General features: G+C 44.1%; 1 protein-coding gene across 1 annotated transcript; it reads left to right on the top strand.

Annotated features, from left to right (window-relative positions):
- Positions 1-3,678: 3,678 nt before the first annotated feature.
- tbc1d16 (TBC1 domain family, member 16) lies at positions 3,679-24,391 on the top strand. Its single transcript, XM_084570154.1, has 12 exons — positions 3,679-3,895; positions 4,989-5,151; positions 5,957-6,268; positions 11,791-11,985; positions 12,065-12,212; positions 12,363-12,527; positions 13,052-13,200; positions 15,862-15,996; positions 16,889-17,075; positions 18,536-18,715; positions 20,274-20,420; positions 21,125-24,391. Exons 1-12 carry the CDS (start codon positions 3,715-3,717, stop codon positions 21,422-21,424), a joined length of 2,262 nt encoding a protein of 753 aa, XP_084426280.1. The 5' UTR covers positions 3,679-3,714; the 3' UTR covers positions 21,425-24,391.
- The last annotated feature ends 920 nt before the right edge of the window (positions 24,392-25,311 follow it).

Below are 25,311 nucleotides of genomic sequence, written 5' to 3'. Positions count from 1 at the left end.
TGGAAAGGACAGCCGTATTTTCTTTTTGCGTCCTTCATAATTTTCTACATTTCTGCATAAGAAAAGACTCAAAACACAAGTCCTGAAAGTACTCAAAGAGGACCCAATCAAACACGTGAAGATATTGTGCTTGTGTGTTTGTTTATTGGGGAAAGTGAACCAATATTACATATCCCAATCTGTCTGCGTGTGCATGCAAATTTTCAACGCCAAATTAGAGTCTGTCTGTTCAGAAGTGTTTTCTAATCCATGTAATGAGACAATCTGATCACGTTCTGATCTTTACAGTACATGTTTGTGGAAGGGTAGGATGCCACGGACAAATTAGCTTTCTGATTACCTCAGAATAAGGCGTCGTTGTTGCTCATCTGGTCGGAAAAGTTTACGAAACCATCTCTAAAGAGTTTGGAATCCATAAATCCACAGACATGATTAGTTTTCTTAAACAAATAAAAGCACAAGTATAATATTTTAGTTTCCTTTTTTTATTCTGTTCTCTTTGTCTGCTTTCGGGACTTGAGCATATATACACTTTACCAATGAAGAACCTTGTTTTTCAGGCTTCTTTGTGCCTGGTTTCTTCCAGCTGCCCCAGGCATTGGTATGCGGTGCAGATGAAAAGGTGTGTTCAGTATTGGCCCCTCCATTCAAATGTCAAATGTGAGCGTGACAACTTAATTAATGTAGCCCAGAGGTGGGAAGCTGAGACCCTGGGAGTTTTAGCTCCTATAATCGCAGCTAAACCGCACAGGTGTAGGTTTCGTGGTCTTATTAAAAGTTTCTCCGTTTGCCTGGCAGCCCGTAGAAAAGTTTGTGAAAAAATGCGAAGTATTCTGTAGGTCACGGTGGGAGTAGACTTGAGTGTGAGGACGTTGTTTCAGTCGCAAAGGATGCAAGTTTGATAAAACGCTGAAAGGTCAGAGAGAAGAGGCAGCGTGTGAGTGGCGTTGAGGTGTTGACAGCATAAAAGATGAAGAGAGACGGAACAGCCACCAGCCTGAACAAGAAACTGACCCGGGTCACCCTGTAATCACATACAGACCAAAATAACCCCTACATAGTAGCACCGCAGTGAATTAGTTATTGCTGTACAGAAAACAGCTGGTCTAAGATCCAAGCCTGTCATTATGTGGATTATGTTCATGATGGTATGTTTTTCTGTGTGTGCATCTTGCAAGAATGAACAGTCGGAGTACATAAACATTGCATTATTCCAGTATTTGGTATGTACCAGTCGACAGGGGCTGTCCACTAATATTCAGTAGTAGTGAAATGTTGTAGCTTGCATTTATTTTCCCTCCAGTTTTACATTAGATGTTTTCATTGTGTCTGTGAAGGTTCTCAGTCATCCAGGGCATGGTATATCCAAAAAAGGTTTAAAAAGAACAGCAACTGGACTTGTGGAGTTTTTTGAGAAGACGTTTCACCACTTATCCGAGTAGCTTCTTCAGTTCTAGGGGACCGGTGGGAAGTTTGAGGCTCCTGAGCCCCCCCCTCCCCCCAACAACAGGTAAGTACCCAACTGTTAATGGAAATTAGCTGCACCGGTTTCTGGTTGTTTACACAACAAGCAAGTTTCAGTAGGAGTGTCCTATTTAAACCTCAAACCTCCCACCAGTCCCCTAGAACTGAAGAAGCTGCTCGGATGAGTGGTGGAACATCTTCTCAAAAAACTCTACAAGTGTAGCTTTTAAAACCTTTTTTGGATATGCTTTCATTCTAACTTCCGGAGGGGGAAGAAAAAAGTCTGAACACACTAAATTAGAATTGACTCTCTGTTGGTCTCCTGACTGGTCTGCTCACCACCAGCCAGATGGGTCCTACCTTCCGTCAACTCCTGACATCCTATGTTACAGTTTCTAGGTTAGACAAGCACTAGCAAAGTTGTCCGTTCCGATTGTATACCATTAGAAACCTGTGATAATGCTCTAGAGGTAACGTGGAGGAGAGGTGGTTAATGTTATGCCAGCCAGGACTCCAGCAACACTTGTGGTATATAGAGCAACTTTATTAGACTGACATGTTCTTCGCCTTCATCGTGGTAGTCAAGAAAAGAAAAAAATGCAAACACATATACATATGAGCCAATAGCCTACCCGCAAAGTGGGCTTGGGGCATCAGGCCAACTAGTCACATATATCCACGTACATATACACCAACCAGTAGACACCTGAAAGTCTGGGATGGCCATATTGTCATGAGTCATGGGGTATCAGGCTTCAGGTATCAGGTGTCAATGTACCAGACCAGCAAAAGAGACGAATGTTCAAGAAGGGCCAGTGGTAAATACGACTAACATTGGCAGACGCTGGAAAAATTCACCAGTCTTTTCGCCAGTTTCTTATTTTTATGTTTAGTTGTTTCCTCCACTGTATCCACACTGGTTACCTTTATGTTGTTTTTTTTATGTTTTCGTAGAATCACAAGTACAAAGTCTACAGGTTTTTCTATGGTAACGGATCCCGGCACTGCTACTGTCTAACCTAGCAACGGCAACATGGGAAGTTGAGACTTGACAAAGGGTAAAAGCCCTCTGATTGGTGACCAGCAGACCAGTCAGAAGGCCAAAAAAGCGGTGTTAGCGGATACTTAATGAATTGATTTAACAGTAGCAGTTTCAAATTGAACTGAAGGTGTCGAATGTGTGTGCTTCACCAGTTGTGATTGTGATGGTTCCTTTTTGGAAGCATATGTTGCAGCCCAACATCTGCAGGAAACGCCAGGCTCTTTTTTTTTTTTCTTTTTTTTTTTTTTAGAAGATGTTCTGTCCCTGTGGTGCATTTCGAACTACAAGAACCACCCGCTCTTCTACTTTTTAAAAATGCAATCCAACTGATGCCCCCCCCCACGATATCCTGCGTGGATTTTGTGCCACCAGACTTCCTGCCTGGGCCTTGGCATCAGGATGTGGGGTGCCTGCCTAATCAAGCAGAGGTAAACATGTCCTCTGAGGAAAAAGGAGGGAACATTCCTCAGACGGAGTGGGGAGTACGTGTCACGAGCATTCAGCCGACAAGGAAGCAAGGCTGCACGTGAAATGGATCCAAAGATACAGACGTGTCCAAGTTAAGAGAAAGAAAGTGAATGTGTGTTGACGAAAATGTGTGTCTTCAACTGCTTTCTTTGATCCTGAGATTAACATCCCTCTCAAGCCTTTTCGGAGAAGACAGCATTCAACTCAGCGTCCTTTACTTTTAGCTTGATGCGAGGTTTGTCTCATCACAGAAAACGTCCTCACTGAAGCAAACAAGTTCAACAGTGGCGGTGTGACGCGCTGATCCCAGTTCGACGCGGATGTTGATGACATCTGTTGGCAGCTGATAGCCGTTCGGAATTTCACACGGACGCAGGGATGTGTGTTTGCACATGTCTTAGCGAGTGTGTGAGTGGTGTTTGCAAAAGGTGGGACACATCTGTTTACACACTGCTACAGTATACACAGAAGCTGTGGATGTGTCCGTGGGTGCAGGTGCACATAGAAAATGTGGCACAGAGAAATGCTGAACAAGTACTGGGGGGGGGTGAAGGGATTGTGGGGTTGAGCACTGCAGTAAGGACACTGCAGTAAATGCTAGCAAACATGTGATGGAGGAGGTGAAGTGTGCTCTGATACTGTATCTCTCACCCTCTGCCTAAACCCCCCCCCCCCCCTTGCTTTCTTCTCTCTAATCTCTGTATGTAGAGGATGGGCCCAGTGTCCCGGTGCCTGAGGAGATGTCTCTGGGTCGGCTCCTACGGCGTGCCTCGTCCAAGGCGTCCGACCTCCTGACCTTTAACCCCGGGGCGGGCGGCTCGGTATTGCGCTCGGGCCTGGATGGCGAGATCATCTTCTCCAAGAACAATGTTTGCGTGCACCCTACGGAACCCCTGCCCGGATTGGCCGAGCACCACCCAGGTTAGGCTGCATCGTTTATGAGTGGATTCAGGCTTTCGCTCAAGTTCAGTTGTCTGTATTTATGGAGGGTCAGGGTTAGAGTCAGGATGAGGGTTACATGAGACAAAAAAATGTATTTGGAGAGCTTACAAAAAAATACAAGGAATTATAAAATGTTATACCAAAAACATTGAGAAAGGGAGATAAAAATAATTGCAAGAAGGCTCATACTGCTAATTTGATGACTTGATGTTCTGCTGTCAGTGCCATTCATTGTTTCTAGTACAACTTAAAGGGGAACTACTGTTTTTTACAACCTGGACCTTATTTCTGGCATGAAAGACAATCGTTTACTCACCCATATAACTTTTGTGTAATTTGTAGTCGTTCGGGAGATGTTTAGATCTGTGTATATCCATATAATGGGAGTGACTGGGGCACCGAAACGCAGCCTCTAAATAACGCATTATCTGCCGTGAAACTCGTTAATTTCACCAATATTTTGTTATCGTATGCTAGTGCTATTCCCCATGGAGTCCGGAGTTACCTGTTATCATCATCCGGGGTCTGTAGATAGAAGATTGGTGAAATTAACGATTATTTAGAGGCTGCGTTTCGGTGCCCCAGTCACTCCCATTGTATGGATATACGCACATCTCCTGAATGACTACAAATTACACAAAAGTTATATGGGTGAGTAAACGATTGTATTTTATGCCAGAAATAAGGTCCAGGTTACAAAAAACAGTAGATTCCCTTTCACACGACGAAAGTTATATTTACTTGATCTACTTGAGTCATCAGATCTGGCATAGCGTAGAAGATTTGTGCTTTATATGCATTTTTCCCCTCTTGCTGCTGTAATCATTACCAGCATTTCCTTAATACCTCATGTCTTATCTCCTAGTCCTCTACTTGTCTGTGTATTTTTCAAGGTCATAACTCACCACTCAGGTTTCCCTTCTCACGATGTGCTTACTTTTGCTCCAATTACGTGTTTGTCTTAAAGTTGCGAGCGCCCGCTGTAAAAAGTTTTGCACCTGTCTTTTTACAAGTTTATACCCAGAGTGTAGCTGCTCCTAACCTAACAATGGTTTTTTGTTGCCCCCTGTAGGCTACCTGTGCGTGCACGTTGAGAAGGACGAGAGCCTGGGCACCACTCTCATCCTGACCTGGGTGCCCAACTCCCGCATCCAGAGGCAGGATGAAGAGGCGCTGCGGTACATCACTCCGGAGAGCTCCCCCGTACGAAGGAACACCCGCCGCAGAGGCAGAAGGTCTGAAAAGATGTTTCTCGTTTTAATGTGCCCGAAAAATGTCCTGGATGCATTGAAACCTAACCTAAATTAACTTTAAAATTATCTTGGGTATTATGGAGATATACAGCAATCAGCCATAACATTAAAATCGCTGACAGGACAAGTAAATAACACTGACCACCTTGTGGCAACACAATGTTCTGCTGGGATACTTTTGGACCTGGTATTTGTGTGGATGTTACTTAGACATGTACCACCCACCTAGACCAGACCAGGCACCCCCACCCCATAGCAATGACACTCCTTGATGGCAGCAGCCATGCCCAGCAGGATGCAGCCTGACACAGACACACACAAAAACATGAAGAACAACACAAGGTGTTGACCTGGCCTCCAAATTCCCTAGATCCCAAACTGATCAAGTATCTGTGGGATGATCCACAGAGGCCCCTCCCCTCAACCCATAGGACCCAAAGGCCCCCACTACATCCTGTTGCCAGACACCACAGGACACCCTCAGAAGGCCCGTGTCCATTCTCTGATGAGTCACAACTGTTTTGGAGGCCCAGGGGAGACCTATATGATATTAGGAAGAGATTAGTTGATTATGAGGTCTGTGGTTCTGCAGTACAAAGCGCTGATGAGCCTCTGAAAAGGCTGAAAGTATGCTCCATATCAAGAGGATCAGTCCTTGAGATGTTATATATTAGAATAAACATGCAGTTACAGTATGAAAACCACACTGAGATTTAGATTAAAAACCTTTTTGGAGTCAGTGTTATAAAAGACATTAATGGGTTTTTAACCCGACCGTCCCCTCTAGACCGCACTCCCGCCCCCCAGCAGCCCAGGAAGAAGATGAGGACGAGGAGAGGAACATTACCAGTAGCGCCTCCGCGGAGAGCCAGTCCAGCCTGGCGGTAGAGGCTGGAGCGGACCCCTCCTCACACCAGCAGCCGCTTCCCTCAGCCGGGGAGGAGGTCGATGAGGGATCCTGCGAGCTGTCGGACGAAGTGAGCCGGGACAGCACCATGGGTTCGGACTCGGACACCTTCTCCTCCCCTTTCTGCTTGTCCCCCGTTAGTGAGGCTCTCTGCGAAAGCAGCGGCTCCGTCTTCCTGGACAACGAAAGCAGGTCAGTGCGAAGGCTGAAACGGGCTTCATTAAAGATTTATGGTGTTATTTATACACAACAGAGTGGAGTTTCTCTAGACTGTCATTCAGCAGTGGGAAAATGAGTCAACAATAGTAATTATGGTCATTTATTGTAACTCGTTAACTCATTACTACTAGCAAAAATAAGGATATTTCTTGCAGCTGAATAGTTACAGTGCATACTATGTACCTGCAGTCCCCTCATTTAATGTCTGCTTCCACAAATAAACTTCAAGTACAAAATATACAGTTCAAATATATCTCGTTTCAGTGTGTCAGTATGCGGCACTACATTGTGTACCAAAACTACAGATAGAAAAGTTCAAAAGCAATAAAAAAACAATCACGTAGCAAAGGTAAAACGGTTTTCGTGGTGGATGAATTCTGTAATCTCAACCTGGGGAAAGAAACTTTTCCACAGTCTGGTGGTACAGTTGCAGGTTTTTGTGTATGACTTTTCAGTACTGTGAACAGTTGTGGCCTGAGTAGGTTCTTTTAGTATACTTTGGACCCTGCACCAACACCTTATCTTACTTACCAGTGTCAACATATGCTTGGTCGGCGGTACAGATGATAATTTACCATAGCAGGTTTCTCTGGTGTGTATTCCCATGGACCTAAAACTGTTCACCTTCTTTACCTCAGCTCCACTGATACAGAACCAGTTGTTATGCACGTTCCTGGCGTGAAAACAGAACTACTGACACAAATTCTGATATTTTAGCTATTTACCAAAAACATATTCACGTTGCAATTATATAATCAGTGTGGGCTTAACAATGTTGCTGTTCGACTTCCTCAAAAACAGCCCAAAGCTCTACAGCCCGTGTAGAAACATACAATTTACTCCAAAGAAAAACCATCTGAAATCAAGGTAAATAAACCCTGCTTTCAAACATACTAAGCAAACAATTCTCCAGTCTTATCATTCCACACATCCACATTATCAGTCGTTATCAGAATCCAGCCCATATCACCCTTAACGACCAAAACAGAAGCAAACTTTTGAAACCTAATAAGGGCTGTTATTTTATATTCTTTGAGTCCACATATCACTACAGCACAATTTATGACAGGGACACACATGCATCACGCGGTTGTAAAGGAATAAAAGTCCCAAGGTCTTGTGGATGATGTGTATTATGTTGTAGCGAGTTTGACAAGGGGTCAAATTGCAATGGCATACTATCTATTTATCTCCAAAGCTGCAGCTCTGGTGGTGTGTTCCTGGTCTGCAGTGGTCAGTACCTAAAGTGGTTTAAAGAAGGAAAAGCTGTGAACTGAAGACATGGTCATGGGTGACCAAGTCTCAATGATGGGGAGCGAAGGCTACATAAGTGTTCGTAGTGCGTCACAGTTTATTTTGTATGGGGATGCTTAACTGCAGACAAGTCAGGTCGTCCATGCTGACTCCGTCCCCTGCCGGAACTGCCTACAACTGGTATGTGAGCATCAGAACTGGACCACTGAGCAATGGTAGAAGGTGTCCTGGTCCGATGTATCACATTTTCTTTTGCATAACGTGGACGGCCAGGGGCCTGCATGTCACTTAGCTGGGGAACACATGGCACCAGGATGCAAGCAACAAACCCTTGCCATGGTTGCCAAGGGTGTTCTGGTGGTGAAACGTATCAAAGTAACACCCACATACGCTGATCAGCCACAACGTTAAAACCACCAGCCTGTGAAATGAAGAACACTGATGATCTCCTCAATGTTCTTCATGGCGAACGCGGATCTTGGTATTTATGTGGATATGACTCTGAGACGTACCACCACCTGAACATTGACCAAACACACCTCCTTCCTCCTTCTTCTCTTCTTCCCCCTCTTCCTCCTCCTCAATGATCCTCGGTCCATGACCCTGTCTCTGGTTCTCCTCCTTCCTTGGACCGACCACTGCAGACCAGGAACTTCCCACCAGTGCTGCAGTTCCAGAAATGTTCTGCCCCGGTCGTCTAGCCATCACAGTTTGATCGCCACGAGAACCAGATAATATTGTGGCTGATTTGTGTATATTGTTATATAATAATTCATAATTTAATCAAGAGTGAATTTAAGTGATCTTGGTGTTCATTTCTTTGTTGAAAATGGCACACTGCAAAAGGATACGGTAACACATTGATTCAGATGACTGTTTGTTGTTAGACAAGTTTGTACTTTCCTTAATAAGGTGAGTTACTCTAAACTACCAGAAGGTGGAGCCAAACAGAAAAGAATTGATGGCATGTGGGCTGGTTTACAGTCTGAGGCCTCATGGCGGCACTGCAGCAGAAGCTCCCTGGGGAGTGAAAGCAGGTAGATGATTTCAGCAGGAGGCAAAATGTATTTGCTTATTTAACCCATTGCTCAGTGTTTTATAATCTCCCAAGTTGACTCCCTAAATCCTTCCCAAACCCACAGCGCTCCCACAAACCGTCCTCTTAGCGAGAGAGCCCCCTGTCCGGTGACTGAGCTGCAGCTCGGACCTCGCCGCCGTTTGACTTCACCTTCCCCTCCGCGGTTGTTTCCTCACGCAGCTATTTGGCCCTGGGTTATTTCCTCAGAATCAGTGTGTGTCATATGGAGCTTGAGTCAGTGTGTGTGTGTGTTTTCAGGTTTTTTTATTTTTTCTGTTTTAACCACTTTCCAGACCCCAGCTCTCTCTCTCTCTCTGTAAGTGCAGTGAGTGTGTGACTTGGCAGCACTCTTTGCTTCACAGCTTCGCTCCGTCCCACTCTTCCTCCACTGCTCTGTTCTTCACTTGCTGTTAGTGTCTCCCCCTTTCGCCTCTCTGCCTCCCAAATCCATCCTTTCTTTTGCCTGTTTTTCTCTTCTTCTTCTTCTCCTTCTATCCCAGATCTGTCAATTCCTCCCACTATTTCTTTTGCATATGTTCCTCTTGCTCACCCTCTGTTTTTCCTCAATATTGAATCTTTTGGTGTGGCCCACCTCCTCTCAAATATCCCCCCCCCCCCCCCCCCCCCCCCCTCCCTCCCTCCTCCTTCCCTTCCTAAAGTCTGTGTGAAGCCCTTTGATTCCCAGTGCTCCCAGGGTTGTTGTGCTGGGCTGAATGTCAGCTCCCCGGATTAGAGGACTGAAGAGAGCGGAGCAGCAGCCAAAACCCTGGAACCCACTCCATCTCTCATTCTCTCTCGCTTTAATTGACACTGTTAAGGGGCCAGGAACTGGAAACATGTCACTTGGAATCATTCAAAGAGAAAGAACCGCGTATGGGAGAGTGAGAGCGGATGAAAAGGGGGCAGAAAGAGGAGAGTGGTGGGAGAGGGCAAGAAAGAGAAATCCACAGCAATCTGTGTCAAGCCTCTTAACGAGTTCCTTTAGTTTCGCAGGAGTTTGTGGGACCGTCGGCGCGCACACGCTCTTCTCGAGGGTTTCACAGGCCAAATTTTAACATGTGATTAAAACTCGGAACAGTGGTTTTCATGTTTTTGGCTTAAAACGGAGCGAGCTCTGCCTGCAGCCACGCATCGCTGGTTGCATATCTCTAGTCTGCCACTTGTGATTGCAGTTTTTCCTTGTTACATTTAAATATTTGTGGGAGTCCTGAAGGAGTAAGGCAAAAGCAATCGATAAACCTACAAGAAATACTTTGCTTTCTTGTGATTTTACATCGCAGGTATTGACAAAGTTATCTCGTTTTATTTTGCTATAAAAAAAAAAAAAAACTGAATCGATTGAAAAGAGATTTCAGATATTTTTCTCCAAATTCCAAACTGGACTGAACCCTCGTGCCATATGCGTCTGCAGTGCTCACACCGCCCCCTTGTTCCGAGGCCTCCCTCGACTCCCCGTCCCCTCCAGGGGATTATTTGAAGGACCTGGGTGTCCCTGGAGGCCTGTAGCCTTCGGTCCTGGTTCTCAGGGTGATCTGGCAACACATATCCCCCCCCAGGGTAAAGCCTTGTGTATGCGGGGAGAAGTGTTACGAAGGGCCTCGGGGCAGTTTGATCTCACCTCGGCCTGGTGGGATGTGCCGGGCCCGACTCTGTCAAAACAGCTTGTTTACGCCCTGCTTGCGGCGTGGCTGCTGCCAACAGTTGGAGAGCAAGTAAATGATCACAATCAGGCTGTGGTTAATCGCTTATCGGCCTGTGCTTGCAGCGAACGTCAGGAGAGCTCCTTCACTTTTACTTTGCACTCTGAGAAAGAAAAAGCTTTTTGCATGTGTGCTTTAGGTCTGTTAACAAGCTTGTAGGCCTTGTAAACTGCCCCCATCTTGACAGGCGCTGGAGTTATGAAGCAGCGAGCACGGTAGTCTAGTGTCAAAAGAGCCCCTCCATATTTTAGCTCGACTCCCTCGCCAGAGCCCTCTGTTCTCTCTCTGCCTCCCAGACTCCCAGTCTTCCACAGTCTGGTTTGTGGCGTGATACATGAGACAGAGAGCGGTAAATCACCAGATAGCGTAAGGAAACTGCGCAGCTTGGATTGATCAGCCTTGTTTTGTTCCCGTCTGCTTACAGGGAAACGATTAGCCGGGCGTGATTGATGCACGGTGTAAAAGGCTGGATACGGTCAGCCTCCCTCGTCGTCAGAGCCCCCGACGTGCCACTTGTGAAAAATAGAAACAGACATCCTATTATTATCTTGTGCACGTCTTATTATTCGGGGTGAAAAATGTATGATTTTCGCACGCACTTTTAAATTCACCCATTCATCAGCGTCCTCTTTTTGTTACTGATATCATAAATAACACTTTTCAGATTAAAATACTTTTAAATTAGATCTTTTTTTAAAATACATCATGTATATATAATAGCAAGTCGTCAGCAAATAACTTCATTTAGACGCCTACTTCCCAGATGTCAGAGGGTTTAACGCGTTTCGGTTTCTCGGCTTTAGCATGTCCAGAAACGTGTTTAAGAGTGCATCATGGTCATTAGCTACGGTCCATTTGTGTGTGTGTGTTTGTGGTTGTGTGTTTGTGGTTGTGTGTGTGTGTGTGTGTGTGTGTGTGTGTGTGTGTGCGTGGGTGAGAGAGAGAAAGAGAAAGACATTGACTGTGCCAGCCAGTGATTGATTCTCACAGCTCAAAATCTGTGTCCATTTGCGTCAGCCACACGCGCGCATTGCGGCCCGTCTTCCACAAAATTGCCGTCACGTGCGTCGCTGTACAAGCGTTCTGTGCAGTGTTTTGCGTTGTCTCCTCCCGCAGCAGAGGAACCCTCGGCCTCGGCTCAGGTTTCAGTGCCGGGAAAAACATGCTCGCCATGGGGGAATGACAGGGGAAATTGGACGGCAGACAGTGTGATTTGTGTGTGTGCGCAGATTTCCCCGCGAATGCGTGTCTGCAGGAGCCCCTGTGCATTCCTCCTGTTGTCGCATTGAGACGCAAAACAAGCGGACGGAAATGAGCTGGAGATTTGTCTTCACTAAACGCCACCCTTAACAGTACACACGACATTTATTATTAATGTTCCACTTTAAAGAACGGATCTGTTCCCAGCGCAAAAAAGAAATAATAATTCTGAAATATTTATTTGTAGTATTTTTTTTTTCCAGAGAGTTGTGCGAGGAGTCCATGAACCACTCGGCGAGCTCTGCCTCTAGCCTGGACAGCCACGCTCCCTCCGAGATCGTCGGCCAGCCGCAGGGCATGCGTTGGGAGGAGCAGCAGAAGGTGCTGGCCCTGGAGCAGTTATGCGGAGTCTTCAGGGTGGACCTGGGTCACATGAGGTCACTCAGACTCTTCTTCAGGTCAGCAGAGAGTCCAAAAGTTCACGGGGGAATTTTTGCTACTGAGTCTTTAACGTTCTGCATTACACTGTTGTTGCAGTGATGAGGCGTGCACTAGCGGCCAGCTGGTCATAGCCAGCAGAGAGAGCCAGTATAAGATCCTCCATTTTCACCACGCTGGCCTGGACAAGCTGGCCGAGGTCTTCCAGCAGTGGAAGTGTTGCAGAGAAACTCAGCTTAAAGACCAGGTCAGCTTACGTCTCGAAGTCCAATTTGGCACAGAGTTTTATTAGGAATTTTTCACCCTTTCTTTCCCAGATTTTTTTTCGTGCAAATGTTGGTCCCGTGCCAGCATTTTAATCCGTCTGGGCTTTTCCATTTGTCACACTTGCCACTAGGTGTCAGATGAGAAGTCCTGCATGCAGTTCTCCATCCAGAGGCCCACCCTGCCTTCAGCCGAGGCCCACCCGGAGGAGAGGCTTTATCGCCGGCTGGATGTCACCACCTGGCTGCGTCACCTCAACCACAGTGGACAGGTGGAGGAGGAGTATAAGCTGCGCAAGGTATACGCACCAGATCATGCAATAAGGCCGACGTCCATATGGTAGTCAAGCAACACTTGGCTGCACTTCGTTGCATTTTCCACTGAATCACACTCACAGAAAGTCAAGCGCACTTTCAGATTCAGTCAGCACCATTGTCTGTAGAAAAAGACAGGGTTATTCATGGTCAATGCCACCAACCCCGACTCCCCCTTCCCTCTTGGAATGACTCAGTTTGCCATATTATAAATGACTCATTTGCAGTTAGAAATGACCAAAACATTTCCTCAGTAAATGCTGGAACAGTCGAGCTCGATTTTTGTTGGGCGTGGTGATTGAACAGTGTTTGTTTTTGTAGGAAGTTTCGTTCTTGCAGCGTTTTGCAACAAGCGTGAAATAATAGGTGTACTGTAGTTCTGTTATTAGGTGGTGCAAGTGCGGGCCCTGCCATGGAGCCGCTCTCTGCATGCTTCGTTTGCATGCTTTGCGGTTTGACCTGAGTCGGTTTTTTTCAGCGTGCACCCCGCTTTTGCTCTCTTCACCAGGCCATCTTTTTCGGTGGAATCGACCCATCCATCCGCGGCGAGGTGTGGCCCTTCCTGCTGCACTACTACAGCTACGACTCCACCTCCCAAGAGAGGGAGGCCTGGAGACTGCAGAAGCGCTCCCACTATCATGACATCCAGCAGAGGAGGTTGGTTACGGCTAGAAAAAGAACATATACACCGATCAGCCACAACATTAAAACGACTGACAGGAGACATATATCGCCCACCTAGACAAGACCAGACCAGGCCCCCCCTTAGCAATGACACTCCTTGATGGCAAGGTGTTGACCTGGCCTCCAAATTCCCTAGATCCCAAACTGATCAACTATCTGTTGGATGATCCACAGAGGCCCCTCCCCTCAACCCAGAGGACCCAAAGGCCCCCACTAACAACATTGTGTTTCCAGACTCCACAGGACACCCTCAGAAGGCCCGTGTCCATTCTCTGATGAGTCACAACTGTTTTGGACAAGGGTCACAAGGGAGACCTACCCAATATTAGGAAGGGGGTCATAATGCCATATGCCTGATCGGTGCATCTCTATTGGTTGATTATTATTTCTGTAGCTCTGCAGTATAAAGTGTATAGGCATTTCCTCCTCTATGTTCTTTAATTTTGTGAAAATCCCCTCATTTCAAAAAGTCTGGTAGACACTTGAAACAGAAGATAAACCATCACACAGCTGCAGAGTCGGCTGCCAAATGCTCAGCCAGTCAAATGGTAAACCGTATGTGAATCTATTGTGTCTTCACATCGCTGAGCAATCAATAGGCACTATCAGGGATCAGTTAAGGGGAGGTGCCGGGTGTGAAATAAAAGGTTTTCAGAGAAAAAAAAAAAACACGTCAGTGCTTATCAGATCATACTCCCTTGTCAAAAACAAAAAAACCAACACATCTTCGATATGCACTGACAAGCACACGCTTCACACACACGAGCAGACCCCAGGCCTTTATATTGTCTCCTCCCTGCCATCAAAAGGTTAAGCGTGCACATATTTTCACACCTTCTGCCGCTGTGTGTGTAATGAATATGATAATTGGACAGGTTTCATCTGTATGGCCTATTAACATTTTGAGCGCACCAGAAGGTCTTATCGAAGTCAGGTAATTAGAGTCCTTGTTCTGACTCTGATGCGAATTCCTTTAAAGATCCCCCGACTAGAGCAGCCTCCGGGGCCACCAGTCGATCATTAGGAGAAAGGATACACGTCTGTGGTTTCGCTCCTCGTCATCTAACCTCGCGTCCTTCCTTAAGCTGTGATAAGTAAGCGGCGGCAAATGGAAGTAGTGCCGCTGTAATAATTACGACGACTTTTGAGTAACCGAGGACTGGCTTACAAATGAAAAGTCAACAGGCAAACTGAACAGAATGAGTGAAAATGACAGCAGAAGAGGGATATTTGAATAGTTGAAATGTGAGTTATGAGTCATACCATAGACATACCACAGAAACACATATCTTCTTATGTCTTCAGATTGTCCTCCCAGGTTTTTAAATTAATCTAATAAATGCATTTTTGAAATTTTCATATTTGGCAGGCTTGAAGATAAAGTACTTTTTTCATGTTTGGTTTGCAAGATTATATTTTAATTCTTAACTAATTGTGAACGTTCTTAGTCATCGAGGTGATAGTATATCCACTAAGACAAGGGCAACTGGAACGGTTGGGATTCTGGAAGATGTTTCACCACTCGTCCTGTCAGTTCCCGAGAATAATTACTAACAAAACCTCAACTCCCGGAAATAATTTCTAAAAATCATTCCTAATAAATTACCAACACCCCTCCAGTTATTTAGAACTCAAGAAGCTACTTGGATGAGTGGTGACACGTCTTCAAGAAACCCAACCAGACCAGTTGTCCTTGTTTCAGCCCTAGTAGTTTTTAACTATATATTTCTACTTATTTACGAATATAACCATTTGTTTCGACGCTCCAAAGCCACATTTGCTCAATGACGTGGTGATAAATCTTAGAGCCTCTTGGTAAGTAACTCAGTTGTGTCTAAGACGAACCTCTTTACTCAAGTGGAACAGTAAGTAGAGCGGGTTGTCCACAAACCAGAGGCTGAAGTGTCCTTGAGCAAGACACTGAACCCCTAGTTCCACCCAGTGCTTGTCACTGGTGCGTGAATGTGTGTGTACGTCGGTGAACGAATGGGTAGATGTGTCACTGTGACGGTAAAAGTGCTTCGTGTACTAGTAGGTAGAAAAGCAGAACTTAATGTGTTCCATAAATGGGATCATTTAAGTCTCAGATCAAGGCAACTTTTAAAGAGGGATCAGATCGGCGCGAAGAAGACACAAACACACGGCACTAAAACTAAACAGTTGCGTGGCGTTGCATCAGGTGTGCGCTCATAATTCCTGGTGGGGCCGCATGGAAAACAAACAGTGTTAATTAAATCCCCTCTGCTTGTTAGGACTTGAGTACATTAGTGCCACACACAGAGTACATTGCTAATGTACTCCCTAACATCTACGGGGATGGATAGGGGTTTTTATTGTTGTGGTGTTATTCTCAGTGGAGTGATTGGCGGTAAAATAACCCCTCGGTTCAGTGCAAGCCCACCCCCACACTCTTTAGTCCATTTGCAGCTAACTGTTCATGTTTGAAACCAGGGTAACATTTAAAGTTTATTTTATTTAGTTTCCTAACTACCAAGCATTTCCTAAGAGCCTTGCAATACAAACTGTCTTAAAACCAGTTGCTTGACCAACAGCTAGTTTTGATCAAGAATGAAGCTGCAAGATTCAGTATTTCTAACATTTCTGTTTCTGCCTGACGTTTGTGCGACTCTTCAGGTTGTCCATGAGCCCAGAGGAGCACAGTGAGTTCTGGAGGAAGGTCCAGTTCACGGTGGATAAAGACGTGGTGAGAACGGATCGCAGCAACCACTTCTTCAGAGGAGAGAACAACCCCAATGTGGAGATCATGAGGTCAGGCTCTGTTTGTCCGCTTCCTTCTCATGCTCTTTTCTCCGCCACCTTGTCTCCGTCTGTCAGTCCCGTTCCTCAACTCAACGCACGGGCTATTCATTTCATATTCTGAACCCTTTGGGGGGGGAGACGCAAATGAGTTTCATGCTTTATTGACTCTGACTAAGCCGTCTGAGCACTTTTGATGCATACTCAGAGCTAATGGCTTTCTAAACGAGGAGCAAGAGGATTTAAATAGCATATTAGTTTAGTGACTCTCATCGAGGCTCCTGGTATTTGTCTTGGTATTATGCTTTATATTGTGCCTGAAGCATGGTGATACCATGTCCAGATGCGAAGCACTTATCTCAGACTTCCACACTATTACAGATACGTCATTGACATGTTTATCCGAGCCATTCTGTCTAAGCATGTTGTTGAGACTGAAGATATTGACTTCCTTATATTGCTTCTCAGAAATATCTTGCGCCAGGTTTCCTAAAATACACACAAATTCTTCACTAAAACAATAAAATGTCCTTGATTTTTCCATTTGTTTATACAACACCCACTTATTTATGAGGGCAGCCAGGGAAGTTTTCTGCAAAGAAGTAACCAAGAAAAATCATTAATTAGCTCCCTGGTTACCAGAGGAGTTGGCATAGCAACTGCTAAAGTGGGGATTGTGGGCATTGCCAGCAATGCTGAAACACATGTTGGCTCGTTCAGAGCGTTTGGGTGGGACCACACTTTTCAGTGGTCTGGCTGGATTGCATGGAGGCAATGTTAGCGGCTGTCAAAAGAATTGAAATGAATGATCCTGTTGTGTTCGTTCATGTATTAAGTGCTGTAAGCGTTTTTCTGCTGAGGTGTTTTGACAGTACTAAGATGTTCATTGCTGTTCTTGCCCCAGGCGAATTCTGCTCAACTATGCAGTGTTTAATCCCGACATGGGCTACTGCCAAGGTATGTCTGACCTGGTGGCCCCTCTGCTCACCGAGATCCAGGATGAAAGTGACACCTTCTGGTGCTTTGTCGGCCTCATGGAGAACACCATCTTCATCAGCTCCCCACGTGATGAAGACATGGAGAGGCAGCTGGTAGGACGCTTTGGTGTTTGTCTTTGAGTTGCATTTACACCGACACCTGAAAACAGTTGTGCAACACTTCCTGTAAATTTCAGAAAAACCAATCTGATTCATAATTCATACTCATTTCATTCTTTAAGGATGTGAGAAAGTAACCCTGATATGATCTTATGGCCTCTCATTGCTCATAACCCTAACCCTAACCCTAACCCTCATTTCAGTTATTTCAATTTTGCTTTCCATGGAGAAAATGTCTGAAAATGTGTGTCTCAAGCATAAGCAATAATTTTATCGCCCCCTCTAACTAGGGGTGTAACGGTATTTGTATTCGTCCCGCGGTGTCACGGTACGGGCGTCACGGTTCGGTGCACGCAGTCACACGGCGAATACGTCTGAGTGAGTAGCCAATGAAAACAAAAGAAAAAGTCGAGTCCTCACTTCAATCCAGGTGGCGGTAATGAGCCTAAAAGCTGCCAGCTAACGTCATTAGCCTACAGAAGAAGAAAAACAGACGAAGAAGAAAAATAGTACGGGAACATTTTGGTTTCCCGGTGCAACATGACGGCAATGGGACGCGAGTGGTGGACCGGACAAAGACCGTCTGCCGACGATGTTTCGCGGAGGTGCGGTACGACGCTGGAAACACATCAAACATGCTAATGCACACTCATTATATATTTTGTAATATTGTTGGAAATATTTGTTTGACTTGTTTGACAGTATTGCTGAGAGTATGTTCACTGTTTACATTTTACTGTGTAATATAACATACAACTTATAATGAAGTTACCAAAGTTGCCGGTTGCTAACTGACTACCTCAGTTTATCCCTACAAGAAATTGTGCTTTTTCTTTTCCTCTGTATAACAAAATGAATTAATGGTATGAGAACCCTTCTTATGCATTAGTTTTATGCTTTATTCTATTTTTTACTTTTATAACATGAGGTGTTTTTTAGTTTTTTCAGTCTGTTCAAAATAAATGAAAAAAAGCTAGACTTATACACGTGTGAGTTTTTGTTGCTTTTTCCCCGTTGTACCGAACCCGTACCGAACCCGTACCGAACCGTGACCTCCACACCGAGGTACGTACCGAACTGTGACTTGTGTGTACCGTTACACCCCTACCTCTCACTGATGATTGGCTGATGACTGCCCTCAAGTGAGGTTATTTGAACACTTAGTTTGGCTTTCTGAAAAGTGACAAGCATAAATTTACCATAAGTCTTTTTGAGCTTTTGATTATAGATCACATGTTCACATGGATGAAATTGATTTCTACTTCCACTTTCTTCTACATTTTCTCTACACTGGGGTTTGCAAAAGGTGACACTGCTTCTTAGTATGTTGTATGTTAAAAAAAAAAGCACAGCCATATATGTCCACTGCAGCCCGTAAAAGCATAACTCCAGCTTAACCTAGCGCAATAAAAAGATTTGTAAGATGATGCGCGCCCTCTCCGACCTGCCCCCAGATGTATCTGCGGGAGCTACTGCGTCTCATGCTGCCCCGCTTCCACCAGCACCTGACCAGGCTGGGGGAGGATGGCCTCCAGCTTCTCTTCTGCCATCGCTGGATCCTGCTCTGCTTCAAACGAGAGTTCCCTGATACAGAAGCCCTGCGCATGTGGGAGGCCTGCTGGGCACACTACCAGGTTAGGTCAAAGTCTGATTCCTTTGCATACACAAGTTAGTAATAAAAACTTTGCATATACTCCATGAGTGCGCTAAGCCGATTATCTGCTTCTGTACTGTTCCAGAGTTTTGAGTACCTTTCAGGTGGCATGCAGATGAATTGCTGACATTGTCTGCAATAGAAAGAGTCCAGGTTATTCTTTTAAAGTCTGTCTCCACAGATTACCGTAATCCTGCTAAATACCTATAAAATGTGTTCTCGGTCTTGAGGTGGTTTAATGGCTTAATTCACTGAAGATTTTGTGTTTTCACAGTTTCACATTCCAGCACTTCTTAAATCATATTAACTTTTCAAATATAACTGGTAAAAGGTAAGTAAACTGTATGAATTAAGGTTGCAATTGAATTTGGCTCTCAGTCTTAAACCTATGTACACACTGGATGTTTCTTCCACCCCGTCTTCTCTTTTATCAGGGTACAGTGCCTCTTCTCACTGACGCACAGTCAAATATCTATCTCTTTGCTTTGTGCCATCTGTTCACGCTCCTTGCTTGATGCTCTGATCTTGAGCTGCAGGTGGTGATAGAGAAGATAGGAGAGTGAAACCTTGGTTTAGACAGTTGGTTGTTACACAGCAGATGGGCTGAATGCAAGAGTTTTTGATTGGTATCTGATTTTTTTTTTTTGTGCAGGGGAGGCAGTCAGAAATATTGGGTCACGTCTGTTTTCTGAAATGTTTAGACAGATAGAGACTTACCAGTCCCTCGATAAGCCTACCTCAAAAATGTAATCAAATTCATATTCAATGATTTCACAATCATTGAATACACAATAGTTTCTTGGCGTTTTACAGAACCCATAGTCTGAAAGGTGTAGTCTGAGCAGGCACTAAGGTGATGTTGGCAATTAACAAAGTGGAACCTTGAGCTGAACCCCTTTTGCTTGAGGCTGACCTGAGGGAATAGGACAGAAGATAGAGGAGAGGAGCATGTAGCATCTCAAGATGTTTTCTCGAAGCAAAAGCCAGAAATCCCCAGGGCAAGCGGCAAGGCAACGGTGGCAAGAAAAACTCTCTTTCACTGGGAAAAAAACCTTGAACCCAACTCACATCTAGAAGGGCCCATCTGCTTGAGGCCGACCGGGTAGAGAGATCAAAAGAAAAAGAGAGGAATTGGACGGAAGAGAAACGTGAAGACCATGTAGCAAGAAATCCCCAGAGCAAAGTGGCAAGAAAAATCTCCCCTTTACTGGGAAGAAACCTTGAACCCATCTCATATTGGGGTCGACCATCTGCTTGAGGCTGACCAGGCAGAAGACAAAAAGAGGAGGTAGTCAGAAACAAGTAGATAGATTTGTGCGTAAGTGCAGCTTGTATACAAGATACAAGATGACATGACACTTTTAGATGATTCATGATACATGGGATCATGCATCGAAGTAATCATCCTTTTATAATGAACATCCATCTTTTATATCCATCATTAATATCTAACTATAGAGCGCATAAGCTTATAATATGCACATTTCCTACATGATTCCTTCAACCCTTGACTGCTTCATGGATCTCCCTTTCTGTAGACGGACTACTTCCACCTATTCCTATGTGTTGCCATCATTGTTCTCTACGGGGAGGACGTGACAGAACAACTGCTCGCTACTGACCAAATGTTGCTCCACTTCAGCAATCTCTCCATGCACATGAATGGAGAACTGGTGCTACGCAAGGTATCATAGTGAATACCCTTGATTTACATGTCTTTGTGCCATGTTTACATTGTTTCTTTTTGTGACTAGGCCCTCTGCAAACCAATCCATTAATCTTAAAATGTTACAATACGTTCTGATCTGTTTTGATTTGTTTGATGATTTATGATCATGCTTACAAGAATTCCTCAACAGCTGCGTTAATGCTTTATTATTACTACATTTAATCCAAACCCAGTGTTGTTTGTATCAAGGGGTGCAGTCCAGTGCTGCAGCCAAGTAACTGTAAGCTGACCACAGAGGCCTCGGCGTGCTAAATGGGATGCTACCATGCCATGCAGTGGATTTATGATCTGCATCCTTGCTATTGTTTGTGTGCCTGCCTCCTCATGTTTATGGATGCCGTTAGTACCGCTGCAACCACAGGCAGTGAGTTCATGTTAGCATGCAGCTGGTGTAGCTCCTTTTGTTGCTGCCTGAGATTTTGTATCTAATGTTTTGAGAGCAGGCATGCTGGTTTTGTAGCTTTAGGTAAAACCCACGCAAGGCTGACCTTGACTGTCTTTGGTTATCTTTTAGCCAGGAGTCAAAGGTATTGATTTATTTAAATGTTCCAGTCTGCTACTTTTGATATCAGGAACAATCTGTTTTGAATTTCTTGACTATGTGTCTTTCTCAATTCCAAAATCCTTTTCTTTATTTTCTGTTCATCTTGCCGCTGCCAGGCCCGCAGCCTTCTCTACCAGTTCCGTCTGCTACCCAGGATCCCTTGCAGCCTACACGACCTTTGTAAACTGTGTGGCCCGGGGATGTGGGACAGCCGCTACATCCCCACTGTGGAGTGTTCAGGTGAACACTCAGACTCACAGAGCTGCCCCTATGGAGGCACCTCCGTCCCCCAGCCCTCCTCACCCTCCCCATCATCCACACCCACACCCTCACCTAACCCCACCCCTACACCTCCACCGGAGGGCAAGAGAGGCTCCAAAACGCGGGACATTTTCACCTTCCGGAAACAGTCCTGAGGTGGAGGTTATGGGGTGCTTTTGCTCGTATCGATCTATAGCACAGCAGATGTTTGGATCCATCTGAACTCCTTGCTGCCCTCCGACCTCTCCCTATATACTGTCCATGCTTTTAATTTCACCATCGAATGTGTATTTTTGACACTTGACTCTTCCATGTGGTGCAATGTGGAACACTGCCTTACCAGATTATTGTTTTCAGCGTTCAGTATCACATGAATCGGCAATGAGGATGGTTTGCTGTTGGACAGACCACAAGTCAAGAAGCTGCTTTCCTCTCAAAGCAGAATGGACAATCACCAGCCACTATGTTGGTCTGGAGCTTCTTCAGGTTCTAGTCTGCTTTTTCCACCGGGTTTCAGGGCAGGGGTCGTATCAGAGTCCGACGCAACTGGGCTGCATTCTTGCAGACTCTGACCTTGGGTCAAACAAAACTGCAGATTCATTCACAGGACTTGAACTTGAACTTTTGTTCTTGTGTTCTCACAAAGGAACATTTGTGTTAATATCCAGTAACGTGTGCATATCTGAAGTCTGAGCAGGACATTTTAAAACACAAAATAAAAAAATCCTCGATGTTAACAAAAAAGGGAAAGCCTACAAATGAATTACAATGAAATACTGTCCCTTTTACGTTTTGTTCAACTTAATTTTTTCAGCGACTGAATGTTTGATTTTATCTGCAGTTACAAATATTTAGCAATATTATATCCTTGCATGTGCAATTCTTTACGTATAGAGGGCACGACATATTTGTAGCTGGAAAACAGTCCAAACAAGAAGTAAGAATGTGTTTACATTACAAACACTCACATGATAGGGCTTCTCATATTTCCTCATCGGATGGCGGTAAGGAACGTTCTTGTAATTTCTCTGCTAAAATGGTGTTTCCTAGCAAGCATGAGGAAGATAAAAGTATGTTTCTGATAAAGTCAGTCACAGGCACTAATGTTACCTGTTGAGCAATAGGAGTTTTACCGTTTACCCATTATCATGAAACATGAAACGAATTTACTATCCTATCCTATCTGATGCATGGGATGGCTATGGCAGCATTGTCACCAAAGAGAGCATGGATTGTGGTGTTATCCTGACAGAAAAAAATTATGACTTTCTGTTCTACTTGAAATTTCATCTTCTGTGTTAAACCATGTTTAGACGGAGTTGTGAAGCACAGTTTTGCTGTTGTTGTTTTTTTTCTACTTGCATTCTTTCCACTTTCACCTTACAATGAATGAAAACATACTCCAAGCTAAGAATCAGTCCACATGAATGTATCTATCTTCTGCTTCTTCTCACTCAACAACAGTTTAAAACACTATGATATACAAGTGGCTGTGTCCGTATAAACTTTAGTAACCTCTAAATACGTAGTAAGCCATACAAGGTCACTTGAGTATTGACTTTAATTAAAGCAGTCATCTCGAAAGAGAACCTGGGAGAGAAGGAAGAAAGACAAGCTGGTCGTTAATGTGTTTGATCTCACAGCCAGTAGTTAAGGTGGTCTCTACTTGGAACCTTTCCCCTCTGAGAGCTTTTGAGTGACACTCCTGGGGATGGAAACCGCTTTAAATTACTGCTAAAATGTTACATTAATACCTTCAATCAGCCTTGCCCCACCCCCCTCTCTCTTGCTCTCTTGCTCTTCCTCTCTGTTTCTCTTGTGGTTTCCCGCACTCTCACTCAGTGAACAGCCTTTGCAAAAGACATTCAATAACTGCTCTTCCTTATTTGTTATCAAGTGCAGCTGGAAATAAGATTTGAAGACAGGATGACTGTGTTGATATGAGCTATGTCAGAAATGGTTAAAATGTGTGTGTATGTTTGTCTTTATGTAGTTGTGTGAACCAGTCCTTGACAGCAACGTTGTGAGGACATCCCTAGAGGACATTTTAGCTGGTCTTCACAACATTTTTAGGATTAATGCTTTTAGGCTTAAGAGATTCAGTTACATTAAGATTAGTTAATTAGAGAATTGCATCAATGGATAGTCCTCACAACTATGTAAAGACCAATGTCTATGTTTGTGCATGCATGTACTTGTCTTTGTGTAGTCGTGTGGACAGAACAATGTTGTGAGGACATTTTAGGCGGTCCTCACACTGTGTTTAGGGTTAACATTTGTCTTTGGGGCTAAGGTCACAATTAGGTTAGGGACTAGTGAATACATTATGTCAGTGGCCCGGTCCACACAACTATAGAAAGACTAATGTGTGCGTGTGTTTGTAAGTACTCGTACAGCTATCTTTGTGAGAACCAGGTTGAGTTTCAGACAGTTCAAGCGAGGACATTTTGGCCTCACCTTCTCACAAGGGGCTTTTTGAGATTTTGGGTAAGAGCTAAGGGCGAATGCATGATGTTAACTAATGTCCTCACAAAGATAGGCATACAATGTTGTGTGTATGGGCGTGATCTCATGAATTTTTATCAACACTGAAATCACATTGTTTACACGGACACTGCAAGTCACTAGCTTGATGAATGACTATTCCCATTTAAAGGGGTTGTTGTGAATTATGGCCACGAATGTACAATGTTGCTGTTAAGCTCTATGATACATTGATGTATTATTGCACACTTCCCAGAAAAAAAAGAGCCTATTCTTAGAATTGGTGTCAATAAAAAGAACAACAGTCATAATATTCAATCATACTTTCATGAAACAGCTCTAGAAAATGTTTTGCTGGACATTAAAGGACCATATACCAAGTGTACAGATAAGAAATGTAATTTTATTAACAAGTAAAACACAAATGTTCACAATACCACCACCAGCATTTTCATCTTTACACACTGCTCAGTTTTTAGCATTTTCTGTGGTTTATTAAATAAATACAGATATCGGGACATTGTGAAGTTATGTATAAATAAATATACCAGTGTCTCAGTCATGGAGAGATTTTGGAAAGTCTTTATCGTATTTGAAGTATATTAATTGAGTCATAGATGATAAATGACGTGACAAAAATGCTGGTTCAAAGCTACATTTATTTAAAGCAATTGTATCTAGTATGAAAACCTTTTTATTACCAACAGTACATTTACAATCATTATAATAAAGCATTTTGGATCCATGTGCCCAGATGTGTTTGCTATCATTAGGTCCTTGCCGTTTGTCTAAATGGCAAGGTTAAATAAGAAAAATCTGAGGGGTGGAACAAACAGGGTTTTACCGAATGTACCGTAAAATGTTGATGGCATTGATACACATTCCCAGTCTACAGGATGAGAAATTGAGCACTTTCTGTAGGACTTTCTGCAGGTTCAAGTAGTTTATTCAGTGAACAAAATAAAATTCAAGATCTGAAAATGGCCAGATCTGGCAACACTGCCAGAGTTGATACCTTTGTCAAGTCCCGACTTCCTATGTCACACACAGGGGCCATTCCCCAATAATCTCGAAGTAATGTGGAGGTCATACAGCCAACATTAGTAACCGTGTTTTTGTTTTGTTTTTTACATTTTTGAAGAGTCACAACTACAAGTTTCAATGCTTGCCAAGTCAACAAGTTCTCAACCTTTACACATTGGAATGGAAAGCATATTGTCTGCCTAACCTAGCAACTGTAGGAAGCTGGGACTTGACAAAGGGTACGAGCCCTCTGGTTGGTGGTCTGCAGGACCAGTCAGAAGACTAATAAAGGATAAATTCACACTCTTCTAGTAACTAGTATAAAAAGCATCAAAATGTGATGATATAATTGGGTCACTTTTTGGAGTTAATCCAAATCGGTTGGCATGTTCTATGTTTGTGAAATGTTAAAGCAGGAGTTAATTTAGTAAACAGCAGCCACTGTGGCCAAAGGTAAAACAAGGGGTATGTTCAATTATAAAACATGGTGTAATAGTAGCACACATGGAAGAGAGTCACCAGCTGATATAGTAAT

Source organism: Chelon labrosus (genome assembly GCF_963514085.1).
Source record: "Chelon labrosus genome assembly, chromosome: 21".
Taxonomy (NCBI): Eukaryota; Metazoa; Chordata; class Actinopteri; order Mugiliformes; family Mugilidae; genus Chelon; species Chelon labrosus.
The sequence above is the reverse complement of the archived record's forward strand: the minus strand, read 5'-3'. Positions and strand labels throughout refer to the sequence as shown.

What these genes read in the sequence shown, in the direction of transcription:
- tbc1d16 (XM_084570154.1), top strand. Translation starts at nt 3,715, where the DNA reads ATGTCTCTGGGTCGGCTCCTACGGCGTGCCTCGTCCAAGGCGTCCGAC. An exon ending in AGGAGTATAAGCTGCGCAAG is followed by an intron (nt 12,528 to 13,051) that starts GTATACGCACCA and finishes TCTCTTCACCAG; the next exon opens with GCCATCTTTTTCGGTGGAAT. An exon ending in CCTGCTGGGCACACTACCAG is followed by an intron (nt 18,716 to 20,273) that starts GTTAGGTCAAAG and finishes CCCTTTCTGTAG; the next exon opens with ACGGACTACTTCCACCTATT.